Below are 16,989 nucleotides of genomic sequence, written 5' to 3' on the forward strand. Positions count from 1 at the left end.
AGTTTCCTCAAGAGTTAAAGGCTTTTTACTATAAGGCTACACCCACCGTGGTTGCTTAGTGGCTTTGGCATTACGCTGCTAAGCAAGAGGTCGCGGGATCCAATCCCAGTTGAAGCGCATACATTTAGATGCGGGTGAAATGAAAAAAAAATACCTGCGTACCATGCATTGGGTGGTCGTTAAAGAACTACAGGTTTTATGGCGCGTAAAACCCCAGAAGTAATTTTTTCTATAACACTACACCTGCTTCCCATCCATATCTACCCAACAGCTGAAATCGAGGAGGGGAGAAAGAGATTTAATTCAAGGACAGGCAGAGAGGTCAGCCTGATTAAGTATGCTCTCGTCTACTGCTGTGCACATGGGGAATACGAAAAGGGAAAAAAGAGGGGATGACCAAATTATAGCAGCTTACGGCGACAGCACTTATGCACATCACAAGAGGTTGAAGAACGGTAAAATTACCCGCAACTTCTGACTCATGTACAAGCAGCAATGTGCACTTTGAATACGAACGCTCTAACCGGTGCGCAACGTTTATTTTTCTTGAATACATGGGAGTAAAAAAGTCCAGGTTAAAAAGCAATACAAAAATGAACATAGCCCTATATGCATTTTAAAGCTTTTCTGGATGCTGATGCCCCTTAATCCTATTATACAGTGAAGTTGTAGGCGCCAAGTAATGACTCCGGCTTGAAAATTAACGTTTTAAAGATCGCAGAAATTCTTATTACAATATTAACATTATTTTTTAATGCGCTGTCCCACCATGTTTACGAGTGAAAGAAAAAAAATGGCCTTTCACATTGGCGTATTGTTCTTTTTTTTAATAGTGCTCTTCATTTGATTGTAGTTCTCATGGAAGCGCTAGCCATTTCTACGAACTGCAAACTCTTGATTGACGTTTCTTGGAAGGGTGCTCACCCATGAACTCTACGGCTTAATGCCAAGACGCATACAATAATGCTTATATTGCTCCAATGTTTCGAAGCCGGCAGTGAGAAATAACCTTCGAGTTAGGTCGCATGTAACAGTGACACGGACCTAAAACTCGGCATTATTTGAAACTCTGATAGCACATGGGAAAACCCTTACCACTACCCCGACAACAGACAACTGGCTCACTCCACTCTTAGAGACGCTTGTGGAGGCGTCTTATTGTTATATATGGATGAAAGGTGCTATACCGTAAAATTCCAAGTAATTGCGAAGGACGGTTAAGAGCATCCAGTCTGCAGCAATACATAAATTGGCGCTTCGCACAGTAAGTTCTCTGTGTTTTGTGCTACATAAAAAGGGACTCTCAATTTTTTGCGAGGATAGGGAAAGAATTTCAGCATTTTTCACGCGATTACATGCCAAAAATGATGTTTGCTGACGACAGCTTAATGATCGCTGATTGTTCAAAAAATGTTTACAGTTTCACTAGAAGCGGTAACAAACTGTGGTTGCACTACGGAATAATTGGGCTTGTCACGTGTAGCACAACATCTTTCAAGTAAGCGAGGACTGCTTCGGTGGCCTATTCGACAAAAAGAGCGGCTTTCAAGGAAATCAAACTGTAGTTGAAGGTGGCCACAGAAGAGGGACTGATGAGATTAGGAAATTTCTAGATACCGCACAGCAGACGCTCGAAAGACATTCTGCCATTTTGCGCACCGGAACAACAATTTCATAAAGGGTCACTCCGTAATGGGGCACATCGGAATAATTTTGACCACGTACCGTTATTTAACATATACTAATTGCACAGTAAATGGGTGTTTTAGCATTTATCCCCTATCAAAGTGCGTCCGCAGAGGTAGGGATTCGATCCTGCTTCTTCCGTTTTAGCAGCGCTATGCCAAAGCCCCTACGCCATCACCGCGGGCGTGCGAGTTCTATTAAATCATATCAAGAAAAAGAGTTAAACTTAGAGAAGACTTAAGGTTTGTCGACAGAAAGCTGATCGCTTGATGGTGGTAATGATGAAGCTGATTGTCGTCATAAAATACTTAACACTTATCGCTTTAAAACGGCATTGCTATTGTCTACTGCCTCCTCAAGAAGGTTCCGCAACTTGTTTACGTCAACTATTGTAAATAGTGTTTTTCGTGTTTTGCTACTTTATTTCCCATCTTTTTCGATTATGGGACATTATCGTCTCAGACTTCGTCCTTTAACGTTTCTGCCTTTCTCCTCACGTTGAGCAGTTAACGAAAACCGTCGTTCTATGCTTCATGTTTTTTCAGCCTTGTATATCCCCTACGGAGTTTCTCCGGAGTTTTCACATATGCTACTACGGAGTTTCAACACTGAAACGTAGAAAGCATTATGCTTGCATACAGCATCCGCTTCAAGCACAGCGCTTCGAGCATTTTGCCTTATAATATGCTCGGCTTCAATCTTTCGACAGTTTGTACATGACATGATCAATACTAACACATCCGCCTATACTACTAGTTTCGTTGTTTCAAAGTTAATTACTTCGTATTGGAGCGATTTCCAAACTGCCCAAGCACATGTTTCTTGGCACTACAATTCGTCCACGAAACATTATTTTGCTTAAAGAAAGCAAAGCTTTCTTGTAATATTAATGTGGGATTACCCATTTTGAACGGGTATGTAAGATCGTATGGTATCCTTTTATTCCCATTACGTCTAGAAGAAGCTATGCAAGTCCAAACATTTGCATCACTGGGGTTTCTTGCAGCATGGCTATGCTTTGTTGTTTCAAATCCAACGAAAACCACTGAACAGAAAGGCAAGTACACAAAACTTTTTCCTATCATTCGCATTCGGATGAAGCCGCTAGCGACAATCCCTCTGGTAATCTCATGTCGCCCGTTACTGAGCGTTAAGTCCCGTTATTTGTAAGTAATGGATGTCAATCGAAAAGAAAAACCTTCCGAGTGTAATAGGAAGACGAAGTAGAGAAATAGGATAAAATAGGATAATTTGCAGGCGTAAAATGGAGTCGACTTGCGCATAACAGCAATGATTCTATATTACTGAGGGAGGTTTTTTTTTATTCAGATGGCATCAGCTCTTTGATGGTGGTGATGGTATTTGTTTTGGTCTGTGATCCCTGTACTTTCTAACGACTCAGTGAGTGCCCTCATACCTCGCTGTACGCACTCTCAGTAGAAAAAAATCAGAATACCAAAAATAGATGAAAAATGAATAATCACACACACACACACACACACATATATATATATATATATATATATATATATATATATGTGTGTGTGTGTGTGTGTGTGTGTGTGTACAGAGTTTCCTCATAACTTTGTCCAAACGGTAAAAATATGCGCATGCCACGTAGCTGGACAGGACCAACCTACTGTTGTTTGCCATCGCTTGGAGTTCCTCAGATTATATTTTTCCACTCCACTTCATTACAACAATTGGCTTCAAATTATTAATGACATTCTGGAATATCATAATTACATGAAGATTGTCGATGAGAAGATTGTCCAGCAACGTGAACTCCCGATGTAGATTTCTGTTGCTCAATACGTGCTGCATAAAAGTGTTTTTCAGAGCGCGAAAGAAGCCCGCGTATACAAGCAAAGTGCTCCAAGTGGCCAGCCGCGCAGTATTTTTTTTTTCTGTTTCCGTTGCTTGCATTCAATTTGCTATCTCTGTTTCTCTCCCTTTCTTTCTGACGACTGCTGGTTGCCTATCTACACACTTCCAATTACCCTCTACTTGGTTGCCACCTTGCTTGACCTACTCTAGACCATGGATGGATGGATGCTATGAGCGTTTGCTTTAAAACGGCGTCATGGGTTGCGCCACAAAGCTATTATTTTGCCTAATGTCCTGCCTCTAATATTGAGGAAACACACTAAAACAAATAATTTACAGCATCAAGCGTTTTGAAAGATTACTAGGAACTCTCTTTTTTTACGGCTCTATTGTTTGTGATATTCCTATTTCTCTGTCCCCAAACTTCCAATCACCTCTTACAAATCTCTATTGTGGACAAGTTCAATTTCCCCCTGCTACCCCTGAATCCAAGGGCTTCAAGGAGGCCAGAGGAGTCTAAACCGGCAGCTAGGTAGATATCGACAAATGCTTGTCGACCAGCGCTACCTGACGAACTAAACCCAGAAATGCTGGGAAAATTTCACTAGCAGAGGGCTGGATTGAAGTATCATTAACATGTGACATCGTTAGAATGTTATGTTTCCTTGTTTCATTCATTAATTTTATTTTTTAACATTTGAGCATACAGTACCCCTGTTGAGCTATAGACGAGCGGACGAAGAGTAAACGCGTACGCGCATTGAGAACTGAATACAAACCGTGCACTGTATAAGAATAATTAAAAGAAAACATACGCAGAGGCATAAAGACACTCTGCGTTAGCGCCGCAACGATGACATGTCTAATAATACAATTAGGCTATAGGGATTTCAGCAATTCCAACAAAGAAAATGAACAGTAGTGCGAGGTAATGAATTCCAGTGATCAATGTTGCGTGGAAAAAACTACTTGAATATGTCAGTGCGCAAGTAGAAAGGTGCGGGGGTTAGAGCACGGAGACTTCGACTAAAATATGGGTTGGCAATAGCTAGGATACTTACTGCAGCCATAGCGGATGTCAAGCTAGGCTCCTGACACAGTGGTGGCTGGCCAGACGAATTGGGTGCAGTCACTTTCGCGTTGCCTTAAATTCGTCTACGTGTTTTCCATGACTGGAGCCTTGAAATACATCGGGAGCGGCACCATGTCGAACACCGCGAATTATCCTCATGGCACTGACTCTAACCACGAGGAAATAAAAAAGAAAGCCCATGAACAACCCAGCCCTTAAATTTGATTATGAGACATACAAGCGCAGTCATATTCAAGTGAACATTCACCCAAACTCTGACTCTGCAAAAAGCTTAGTTCTCACCCGGGCAGTCGTGCTGGTCTCGGATCCCTAACACGATTACCACGCACCGGACTATCCCTTTCCCACAGAAAAGCTCAATACGTTAGGGTTACGCCAAACGCGTGATTGACTCGAATTCTTAGCGAGTGATAGTTTCGGTAATAGCTCCGACGCAGGATCGATAATTTCTCTGCATGTTCCAGCCACGTTATCACCTTATCGGTGCATCCGCCGTGGGTGGGTGCTCCAATAACCGCTGCATCACCCTGTATGACGTCCTGTTTAATTGAACGTCTGCACAGAGCATGCCGCTTCGCACGAAGCACGGTATATTATTTAGCGTTCGCGATGGCCTTGACTACATTGACGGAAGGCGCTGTGAAACTTTCGCTCGGATGTTCTTATTGATTTATATTGCACGCGAAGTAAGCTGCAGCTTTTTGAAGCCTCCACCAATAATGGAAACTTTTTCTGTCGCATAAAGATGTCAGTAAGTGAATATCCTAGCTTTCGTAGCTTACAGGATGACAATATTTAGGACCGTCGCAGGAGCAATTTTCACCACAATGTTCTCTTTTTCTGATCCATGACATATTTTGGTAAGCGAGCATGCTTTTGTAATGTGTCCTGTTTCTTCCTTTCAGAAACCTACCACGTTTGTGAGAAACCTGTCTGCATCCAGCGAGGTAATGTATTTTTGCTATTGTGATACGTTTTAGGGGACAGCTAAGATCATCCGGTTTATCTCAAGTACATCGCTAACATCAACAGATTATTTTCACACTTTCGCCACCTAGGTCCACTAATGTGAATGCCCACTGCTGTTACGTTTGATAATCCAAGGTGTGGTAAAAGGGCTCGCATTCTTGACAATTCATTCCTTTAAAATTCAAATGGGCCACACTAAAATAATTTCTGAACGTTGCGTCCGAAAAAAATTGTAAAAGTGAAACTGCGCAAGTACACGTCAGAAAGCTCACAGACTCACAGAGCACGTAAAGAAACGAGTACCATAAGATGTAAGAACCTGGTCGGACACTTGATGAGTTCGTTGAGTTCGTATAAGCCGATAAGCTAAAGAAACATGAGCTCACGCTAACCTGATCAACAGCACACATTTAGACTAGTACTCATATTTTTACGTGGTTACTTGTGGAAACCATGAACTACTGCAATCTGCGTTACATAATGAAACGACAAATCTTGAGGACCTTCACACATGACGCGTACTTGTTATTCTTCAACCCAGCGCGGCTTATCGCCGAGTCTCTGAATAAGTCCGTTGACCCATGCACTGACTTCTACTCGTACGCCTGCGGCGGATGGATGTCAAAGCACAAGATACCAAAGAGCCAGCCAATGACGGGCAGCTTGACGATGCTAAAGGAAGAACTCAAGGAGACACTCCGAGGTAGGACATCTAGTTGTATATTTCCTGGAAAACTAGAGCAGGTGTACACAGTGTTGCCATTTTTCAGAGAGATAACTTTATGCCGCAAGCAAAACACGCATTATGGGGAGCAGGAGGAGGACACACTGAAAACAACGCTTTCAAAACACTCGTGCTGAAGGTGCTCCAATCGCTCTCCATCTCATTTACTTACTTAGGATGGATGGCTTCTGTGCCACCTTGCCAGACGTTAGCACATCGCACAGGCCTGCAGTCATGAGTCACTGGTGGACGTACGTACGATAAAAGCAGCCAACCCATATCACAGATAGCAGCGAAACAATCATGAGCTTTTCCTTTTGCTCCTGATCTTCGTGAAGCAGGACGCACAACCAAACATGCCGGACTCGCAACAAAATGATTACTAAGTTAGCATGCAAGAAAATAGCGAACAACGCACGTCTTTTAGAATTACACCACAGCAGCTAACATTGCCAAGCCTTTCAAGTTACCATAAGTGACCGCTCAGTGCTATTGTTGACCTAACCAAAACTTCCACAAAAATATGACAAGGTTTTATTCTGTGCCTTTATATTTACCCTAATTTAGTTACCTGTTCCACAGCGGTCTTCGCAAAAATATCAACGGTGAGCAGAAGCAGATGAATCATGACAAAACCTGCAGGATTCGTCATTTTCTCAGCGCACGCGCTGGCTATATTGTCGCCGTTGTGAAAATTGTTTCTTTGATGTAAGCAAGCCCTTAATTTTTACGTTCATAAAGATGTGTCAAGAATACTTACGGACCTTGTAAAAGCTGCTGGTCTATATCCTATAGGTAGTGTACGATGACCTTCAACAAAATTATTGAGCTGCCCTTTAATGGTTTAAAGGCCTTCATGAATTCCGGGCAAATATTGCTTCATCTATTTCATGTAAATACAATATCCACTGTGTAGGTCGCGCACCTCAAATGATGCTACATGAATAAATGACCTTGGGGCAGCCGACACAAACATTGCATTGAAGACGTTGGTTTATGAACGTTTACTAAACTAAAAGTCATAATGTTTCCTGTACTTAGCCATTAACAAGATGCAATTCTGCGGTATATTAAGAGGGTAGCACCGCTCAATAACTCCTCTTTGCTAGAGCTGCAGCAGTTCTCTTGATGCAAATTGCGGCATAGACGTCTGTAATAATACGCGTTGTTGAAATTCCCCGTGACCGTCACGTCGCTAAACTAGGATCGCGATAAGCGCGGGCAGCTGTTGACTTTTGCGTCCCGTATGAATAACAAATATAACTAAAAGCTTCGCTTTTTGAACACAGGACTGAAGGTCACTGTGAGCGCTCGAAACTAAGCCAAAGAGACAGTATCTTCAATCAGGACATCTTTTTTCTGCCATATAAACAATTTCAAGCACGTTAACAAGCTGATGGATGACGCTGAGTTTCATCTTGAAGACTTATGATGGCGGGTCAGTTAAACATGGATACAAATTGGTCCGGCAAAGATGTAACATGGCTCAAACGAAGAGCCATGTCCATGCACACAGGATTATGCGAAATGTGTGTACAATCGTGATTTAATTAGTATTTGTATTTCATTTCATGTGCATTATCAGGAACAATTTATAGCCTGGTCTATGACGGCGAATTTCCTGGTATGCCCTTGTAAGGAGAAAAAGAGCCGTATGTAGACTCGCCAACCGCAGAACAACATAACTAATAGCAGTGAGCGAAGATAGCACTTCGATGTTTGCAAAAATGTCTCCTTGAAAGCACGTATAATATTTCCGGAGAGTGTACACATATAAGAAACAAAGGGCAAAACCACTTGGTAGTTCAGAACATGAAATCAGTTGAATGCGTAGAGGAGGAATGCGCAAATGGATGGCATTTCCATCTATTATTATTTCTAGACGAGGCCTTGAATTATAGTCATTTGCGGCTGGCGCACAAAAGCGCTATCTGTAGCTTGGGCTACCTCCCGTTCGAGAGGAATCCCAAGGAAACACAACGAACGTCTCAAAGTGTTACACGGGTTATAAAATAGATCGTAATCAGAGAGTGCAGATTAAAATAGGGCTTCCTCGGGTCCCTTGTCGTGCAAACAAGCATTTTGGCATTCCACCTTCAACGCACTGTGGCCACCGTAGCCATGAAACGATCCAGCTTCCTTTTGAGCCACACAGCTCCACATCCCGCATGTCAGCACGGTGGGTGAACGGGACATCGAACGAATTGCGCTGAATTGGGTTCTTCGAAAACAAGAATGTCACAGGCAGCCACTGCATGCCCTGCGGTATGCTGGACTTCGGATCAAATAATACAAGTTACCGCCTGTTGTACTCTGCACTGAATGGTTTTCAAAAAGCACCAGATATCGGGCCCTCTTTGGCGGCTCCAGCAGAGACGTGAACGTGATCAGCTTTCTACGTCCATTCACCAGATTCCATTTGTGACTCTTGGCTGCTATTCGAGATTAAAAATTGAAGTAATGGTGACTTTTATTCTCATCTTCTCTTAGACATATTAGGAAACATGACCCTCGTTGGCGAGAACCAGAATGTAACGGACAAAGCTGCTCTCGTCTACAATGCTTGCTTGGGTGAGTGAAGGTTTCTGAATAAAGTGACAAATGTACGTAATAGTTCATGAATTTCGTCTGTAACTTGTGATGGAACTGCTCACCCAATCAAACCGAACGTGCGGAGAGGAAACAAAATCATCTCATAGCATCCGTTCTTCCAAAACTTCCATCAAACTATTTAAATGCTCTTTCTGGAGTAATTGTGTAATATATTGCTCTGATTGAAAAAACACATTGGAACTATGGAAAGAGCTGAGCATAGTTATCTGTAGCGCGAAAAAAAATGAAAACAAGCAAATAAACAGAAACGGGCACAAGCGCTACAGGGTCAGGCTTTATCAGTTTAATATTTCTGTATTGCTTTCTTTTTTTTGCTGCATGTTGGGATAAAGAGTAGCCCCACAAAACAGAGCAATGTTAGCCTAAATTATACTGAAAGGTATAGCGTAAAAACGGTTATTTCAAGGCAGTGGCGATAATCACGCCAGTAGAAGAGCATGCTGCGTGCAATGTTGGCAAACGTATACGATACTACAAATCTGCGATACACCGCGTGAAGCTGCACATTTTCTGCGACCGGTAAGCTGGTACAAATGTGCAGAAAGGAAATGTAGATCCAACGCACTTGTTGAAACCTATGGGAAGCGCAGCTTTCGTAAAGCGTTTAATGATACGCTATAAATTTCCCCCATCTCATTCCTGTGTTTTTGACATAGAGAAAAGCAGTGCGCTCTTGTGTGCTGCGCAATGTGACAAATATTGTATTGGATTGTATTTCTGCATTTTTTATCAATTTTAATCTACTGAGCCACTTCTTGGTAAGTTGCCTTTCGGAGATCTCTGCCTTATATTCATGATCAACACGCAGAGACCCTTTTACAGAGCAAGTTGGCGATGTGAAAATATGTTCTGCCTCCTTCTTGTGGGTACGTCTCGCTATGTGTAAATGATCAGCATTATCAACACGCGCACGCGCTTCGTGGCCATTCCCCTAATTATGGGTATGTGCCATAAAATGAGGAGAAAGAAACATTGTCATTGCTTGGCGAATTTTTCTATACCGATTTAAGCAGCGCGAACGCCGACACTGAACACAAACACAAGCAACAAGGAGTAGCGCTAACTTCAAACTAGCGATTAATAAAAAAAAACATGGATATATAATCACGCGAATATGTGAACTGCACTTACTTTTCGTAATTACAGTTGTTTTCCTAATTACAGCTGTTTACCTTATCAGATGACATAAACTTTCTCTCATTTTCCTGCATTGCAGCGGTTCCGGATCTCGCCGATCGACACGACGTCATCCTCGCTATTATGAACACTTCGGGACTTGCTCAGTGGCCGAAAACTCGCCGAGACAAAGACACGAAGGGCAGTGCTCCAAACTCCAAGGAGGTCCTCATCCAGACAAAAATTACTACCATTTTTTCGATTCGTGTCTCAAGAGATGTTCGGAATCTCGGCGCCTACGCCATTCAGGTAAAGCTAGAAACTGCAAGCAAAATTGACAGTTTTGCCAATAAGGCAAAGCATTGATAGCGATAGCAACGTGTTAGACACTTGCGCGAAGTAATCGTCACAGTTTTGCAGTCGTTCCAAACTGCACAAAAATATTCGCTTCCTAACTGAAGAAGCTTGATGCCACGCGGGCAAAAACAAATAACGCATCTCACTCAATGAGCACGAGCACTCGCTGTCACAACACCGGCGTGATGAGCGCAGGGGAGTAAGCAGCGCGCTTGCTTGTCCATAGCCGAACACTACTTGCGGCCGCTCGATCCACTATTTCAAGTCTGCCATGCCTCCGAAACAGGTCATGCAACCCACAACATCACGCGCGCGAGAAGACAGCGCATATGAAGCCACCAGCCATCCCGGCTCTTCCTTAGCCCTGGCATTCGTCGCACGTGCATCCACCGTACGACACGCGGGTTGCGTATTAGGCCCAGCCATGCCGACCTTGATGAGCACACACGGTCAGGCTACAGCAGGAGGCGGCCGCTCCTCTCCTGTAGCGTACGCTAGATTACCAGGCCCCCAAAATTGTGGCACGATGCCGACAAAGCCACCATCATTCTCGGCTCAACTTTGAACACTTGCACTCGCCCCCGCAAAATATCGCCTGAAGAACGCTTAGGGAACTCAAGGAAGGTCGCGATGTCGGGGAAGATTTACCTAGAGCGTACACGTATTTGCAGTCAAAAAGAAAGGCTAATTGCCATAACTTCCCGAAATCCAGTGACAGAAAGCAACGATATACTGGACCTAATGTCTGAATGATCGAAAGCGACGAAGGCAAAGAAACGTGAACAGTCACCAGCTCGACAGCTAATATATATCGTAAAACGAGTTGTTGCGTCACATGTTTCTTCGGACAAATCCGCTGAGCAAGCCATGGCAGTGGCCGTAGCGTTCTCTAGCTGAGTGCGAGGTTGTGGTCTTTGTTCCTATGTGCAGCAGTCGTAATGAAAAGAAGTCGAAGTGCAAGAGGGTTCATGCAATTAGGTCAGTTAAGAGGTCAAAGAGCCACGGGTTGTAAAAGTTAATGTCTGAATTACTACCGAGAATTACCATCTAAACATTTCAATCAAATTTGAAGCACTGTAGAATTGGGTTTCATGCTGCCCTCGCGCTAAGGCTCTCACTAGTTATTTAAAAACATAAATTAGAGGGTTTTACGTGCCAAGACCACGATTTCACTGTGAGGTACACCGTAGTGAGGACTCCGGAAAGCTGGACCACCTGGGGTTCTTTAACGTGCTCCTACAAATAGGTACATGGGCGTTATCGTATTTCGCCCACATCGAAACGCAGCTTGCGTGGATGGGAATCGATATCGCGCTCTGATCATTCATCGCTTCGCTAGAGCAAATGAACATTTCGGTTGACTCAAAGTGCTAGCTAGCTCCCATGAGAGAAGAGTGGTAATGCTGAGAAACAATCTTCAAGCTCTTTCCAGACGCTGTTTCTGAATGCACCGCAGCGTTTCAATCGCCTGAAACTTTTAGCTGCCAAAATCAAACAAGCCAGCTAAAGGTGGAAAGTAACCATGGGCTATTCCCATCTCCTGCACAATGATGTCGTTTCTTTTTTTTCTACCTTTGCATTCACCTTTGAAAAGTCACCGCTCGCGTTTCGTTAGCATCAAGTAATCAATTTCTTGCTAATAAAGCATGTTCGAACGGCCGTAATCCCGAAGAATTCGGGACAAGATTGCCACAAGATTGCGCGAAGCAATACGGGGTGGCTGAAAGGGTGAGTGCCTGTGACACGAAATCAGGCAAGAAGCTTGAGATTGAGAATCTCAGAACTCTATCGCTTACATCTTGCCTTAGTAAGCTATATGAGCGGTTCCTAATTCAAAGACTCTTTAAAATGTGGGCCGTGAGATCATCCTGACCGGACTAGTGAGGAGTTTAATGGGGCGAGGGCAGTTAGCACCAATGAGTGCCAAACCAAAGTTTATTTGTCTCTGGTACTAATTGAAATCGGGTGGAATCTGGAAATACTGCAATAAACGCGATACTAAGCGTACATTTTATAGTGTTGGTATGTGTAAATAGAATTAAATTATAGCATAATTGCGGAGTAAATATTTGGGTCGAAAATACAAGACTTAAAAGGTAGCTAAGAGCTGGGTATTGTCATGGGAAGAGGGCGGGTACTTTCTCCCCACCGTGCTTGGCTTCGGTGTCCTACTGTTGGTGCCAGGGTGTCCTTTCTATTGAGTAACCTTTAAAAAAGTATTTTCATGGTATTAACACGGCAAGCAGCAGCCGGCCACCCGGGAGAACAGCTTCGACAGAGCAGAACGCCTTCTCCGTCGTCCTCATCTCTGTTTACCGAATCCTCCGCGGCGCGAAAAATAATACTCAATCAAACTGTGACCACACAATACACGGAACCGCACTGAATGTGCGCAGTCGTTAAAATTTCAGTGTATTAAAATTACGCATGACGTCGTCGAATGGTAAAATGTAGTTCATCTCCTGGTAGGACAGTAGGATGTAATGGTATGTGATATTCAAAAACATTTAATATAGGTGCGATGGTGTGTTTCATAGAACGGACCGGTTATACGAATACCAATCCCTGAGGGCGAGCCACTACAATGTGCGCCTTCAGGTGGTTCTACTCCCAAAAGCTAGTTATGTGTTAGGTGGGTGAGTCTGATTTGTAGCTTTGAATTAATTAATTCCTAAAATCGGTTTTATGATAGCAATTTTTACATTCTTCTACAATCTGTTTAATGAGGTGCAATTTATTATTTTGTTCGAGGTTCCACTCGACCTGCCATTTGGACCTCAGCACTCGTTTAATTGTTATTTTGCAGTCCTGGCAGGGAATTTTCAACATTTTGCAGGCATCATTCGCGGTTGTGTTTCCTGCTATGGAATCGGCCAGCTCGTTCTCTGTAATCCGAACATGGCTCGGAACTCAACAAAAGTAGACGCTGTACCCGCATATTGCAAGTTTATGAAGTTGTTGGAAGACATACAGTGAGAGAGGGTTTTTAGTTCTTTGTTTCAAGATAATTACACACGTGGCGCTTCTCGTGTCAGTGTAGATTACCGCATTTTTGTTGTTTCTGTTACATATTTTATCTAACGCCATTAGTATGCCATATCATTCAGCAATATATACGCTTGCTTTTGGATTAATTATAATGACATGAGTGGGCGTATTCTTCTGCACAGCAGCTCTGCTGGAGCGGCCATGTATCCTGATTGAATTAGACAACCACAATTGCTCCGAATGCTTCTGGCTACGTAAAAGCATTCCTCTCAGACTGAACGGCTACCATCAGCATATACGATGCCCGCTCTAATACCTTGCAAGTTCTCAGTAAGGCACGCCCCAGGGATCAGTAATCTCACTTTTTCTCTTTAGCTAGCATAGCCGTGATCGTACTTGCCAGCAAATTAGAGAACATCCGGACGTCAGACATGCGATGTACGCGGATGAAATTACCATTTCGACCACCAAAGACTTCCTGGGGGAAGGGAAGCAAAACTACAAGAAGCCGCCAGCTTCTAGGAACAGTATATTAAAGAAGGAGGTCTGCAATGCTCAATAAAGAAATCCGAAGTCCGTAGAGTCTGGAGACACAAACTAAATAGCATAGTATCCACGGAGACAAGTCTCCACCTAAACGTGTACCTCGACGGCCAGAAAATACCTGGGAAAACAATGATAAGAGTGCTGAGGATGTGGCCCCAGTCTAACCAACGGAGCAACCACATCCAGACGCTCCTCAAAAATGCAACACTACAGGTTACCAGAATGATTAGCAGAATCGCCAATCGTCGGACAGGTCTGCGGGAACAGCACATTCGGAAAGTAATAAGAAGCGCAGTCATCAGCAGATTCATGTATTGTCTACCGAAGGGGTAATATCCCCGAAGGGGAAACAAGCGGAAGCAATGATTCGGAAAGCGTACAAAACGGCACTGAATCTCCTAATCAGTACGCCTACAGAGAACCTCTTTGCCTTGTGGGCACACAATACCTTCCAAACAACATCGGAAAGCTTTGCTCCAGGCACGAAAAGCAAGACTCATGCCGAATAGCAACGGGCCGAGCACTTCTCAAACGCCCCGGCTTTACCGACCAAGTTAAGACAATGACAGCAGCAGCAGCTGACATACCGGATGAAATACGGTATGTTCGCTGCTTAACCTAGTCAAACTCCTGCTAAACCTGCTAAACCTAGTCACCTAAACCCCTGCTAAACCTAGTCAAAAGCTTCCAAGAAGAGCCTTCGGACAACAACAAAAGACCCTGTAGAGACAAATAAATGTTTTTGTGGTGGTGATGATGATGAAAGGGTGAATGCGAAGGTATTCTCCCAGCGATACTCGTAGGTAGCAAACATCTTCCATAAGCGCTTGAATTTAAAGTGAACGGAAGCATCAACCAGTAAGCCTTCGAGATAAGCAGAACAACGGTTATTGTCAGATAAAAATGGTCTCCAATTCACACTGTGAAGGTGGCTGGCTAGCGAAGCTGTAAACGACAACTATAACGAGCACCCATTGCGACGTAGGTTAAAATTATTCACTTGGCGACAATCACATGCCATTTACCTCATTATTAGCCGCAGACGCTTCGACGGCTTACGAATTGGCTTGCGCCACTACTTGGTGCACCTACAAAGAGCGGACCACAGTGAATAGAAATTTAGCCGTGCGTCATATGCACGCTGGTTTTCAGGAGTCCTGATTTACGTAGCCTTCCTATGGCACTGTCACAACACAAATCAGTTGCAAGGCGGTTCTTTTTTTTTCACGTATGAAAGGGTATAGTTCCGTAACTTTCTGCTTCGTATGCTGCATTCAAGCTGCCATCGCCGTGGAAGCTTGCGCAACAGTAATCTTTACCGGGAAACTTGTGCAAGGAGTGCTACGTGCTTCACATTGCATGTAGGCGATATTCAAGACAGTCAAGACATACTCGATATTCAAGATACCTTCCAATAAAATCACGACAACACTAGGCTTCAATCAACGAAGAGAACACGCCGGCTTCCGGAAGAGATATATTAGAATAGATCACACCCATGTAGTCAATAAGGTAATTGAGAAACCTGCAGTGTACAATCAGCCTATGTATAAGGCTTTCATAGGTTAACAAAAGGCAATTGATTGATTAGAAATACCAGCAGTTATGAAGGCATTGCGTAATCATGGACTACAGGAGGAATACGTGAATATCTTGGGAGATGTATACAAAGATTCAACGGCTACAATACACTAGACTACACTACCTCTCTGCACTACATACATCTCCATCTACATTACATACACTACATACACTACATTACATTACATTACATACATTACATACACTACATATCCATTGAGATTCATTGCATTCTTAGAAAAAGTACTCAAGTTCTTAGACTTTGATGGCTTAGCAGTAAGGATCCACGGTGAATATCTTAACAACGTTCGGTTTACAGGTGACATTGTCCTTTTCTGCAACATACATTAATAGCAACGAATTGTTGAGGGCCTTAACCAAGAAAATGTAAGTTCAGGGTTGAAGATTAATAGGAGAATACAAAGGCAATGTTGAATAACCTGACAAGCGAGCAAGAATTAATGATGGTCAGTCAACCTCTAGGATCATGCAGGAGTACGTTAGCGAGGTTAATTACTCACAGGGGACTCTGATCACGAGAAGAAAATTTACAGAAGAACAAAAATGTACTAGGGTTCATACAGCAGGCATTACGAAATCCTGATTGGGAGTCGATCACTATCGTAGAAAGGTGTAGAATGATTGCATTCCTCCGGTGCTAACGTATGGGGCTGAAACTTGGAGGTCAAAAAGCTCGAGAAAATGTTAAGGACGTGGGATGGAAAGAAAAATGTTATGCGCAACGTTAAGACACAGGAAGACGTAGGTGTCGATCAGACCGCAAACGGGGATATGTGAGATTCTCGTTGACATTAAGACAAATGAAATGAGTTGGGCAGGCCATGCAATGTGTAGGGTAGATAACCAGTGGACGATTAGCGTTTTAGAATGGGTGCCAAGCGAAGGGAAGCACAGTCGAGGACGACAGAAAATCAGGTGGGGTGGCGAAATGACGAAATTTGGAGGCGCAATTTGGAATCAGCTAGCGTAAGGCCGGGGTACTTGGAGATCACTGAGAGGCGCTTTCGTATTGCAGTGCGCATAAAAATTGGCTGATAATGGTGATACGGCGTGACTCAATGCACGTGCAAAGCATCTGAAAGCACTAACTCGCACACGCAGAGAAATCGTAAGGTCGTTATTCCCTGGATGCTAGTCACATGCATTTAACATCATCAGTAGAGCATCGGGCTAATTCATTGGGAGATCTTCGCGGAAATCCCGCCAACGGACGCGTATTTGTTTGCTTGACTATTCACGCTACCCGCGCCGACGCCGGACATCATGAGAAAACCGCAGGGAATGATCCTCAATATATATCGGATTACAATACAGCGTGACTTCCGGCTGCTGAGTAGTCATTCGTTTCGGAAGCGTTCTTAACTTGAACTGTACAAACTAGTTGTACAATTTCGATAAATGTTCCCTAACTTTCCCTTCAAAAATGACCTGTGTAACTAAAAGATCAAAGTGGGACGGATGAGGTCAT

General features: G+C 43.4%; 1 protein-coding gene across 4 annotated transcripts in view; it reads left to right on the forward strand.

Moving 5' to 3' along the window:
- The first annotated feature begins 997 nt into the window (after positions 1 to 997).
- Positions 998 to 16,989, forward strand: part of LOC142560219 (neprilysin-1-like) — a 41,535-nt gene continuing 25,543 nt past the window's right edge. The window contains exons 1-6 of one of the 4 annotated variants that reach the window (XM_075672155.1): positions 998 to 1,264; positions 2,645 to 2,743; positions 5,512 to 5,553; positions 6,117 to 6,278; positions 8,790 to 8,870; positions 10,129 to 10,337. In XM_075672155.1, coding sequence (XP_075528270.1) covers positions 2,653 to 2,743; positions 5,512 to 5,553; positions 6,117 to 6,278; positions 8,790 to 8,870; positions 10,129 to 10,337 — 585 coding nt within the window. In that variant the 5' untranslated portion in view covers positions 998 to 1,264; positions 2,645 to 2,652. The remainder of the gene's footprint in view (positions 1,265 to 2,644; positions 2,744 to 5,511; positions 5,554 to 6,116; positions 6,279 to 8,789; positions 8,871 to 10,128; positions 10,338 to 16,989) is intronic. The other 3 variants (XM_075672153.1, XM_075672154.1, XM_075672156.1) reach the window with 3 other exon arrangements.

Source organism: Dermacentor variabilis, chromosome 10 (genome assembly GCF_050947875.1).
Source record: "Dermacentor variabilis isolate Ectoservices chromosome 10, ASM5094787v1, whole genome shotgun sequence".
Taxonomy (NCBI): domain Eukaryota; kingdom Metazoa; phylum Arthropoda; class Arachnida; order Ixodida; family Ixodidae; genus Dermacentor; species Dermacentor variabilis.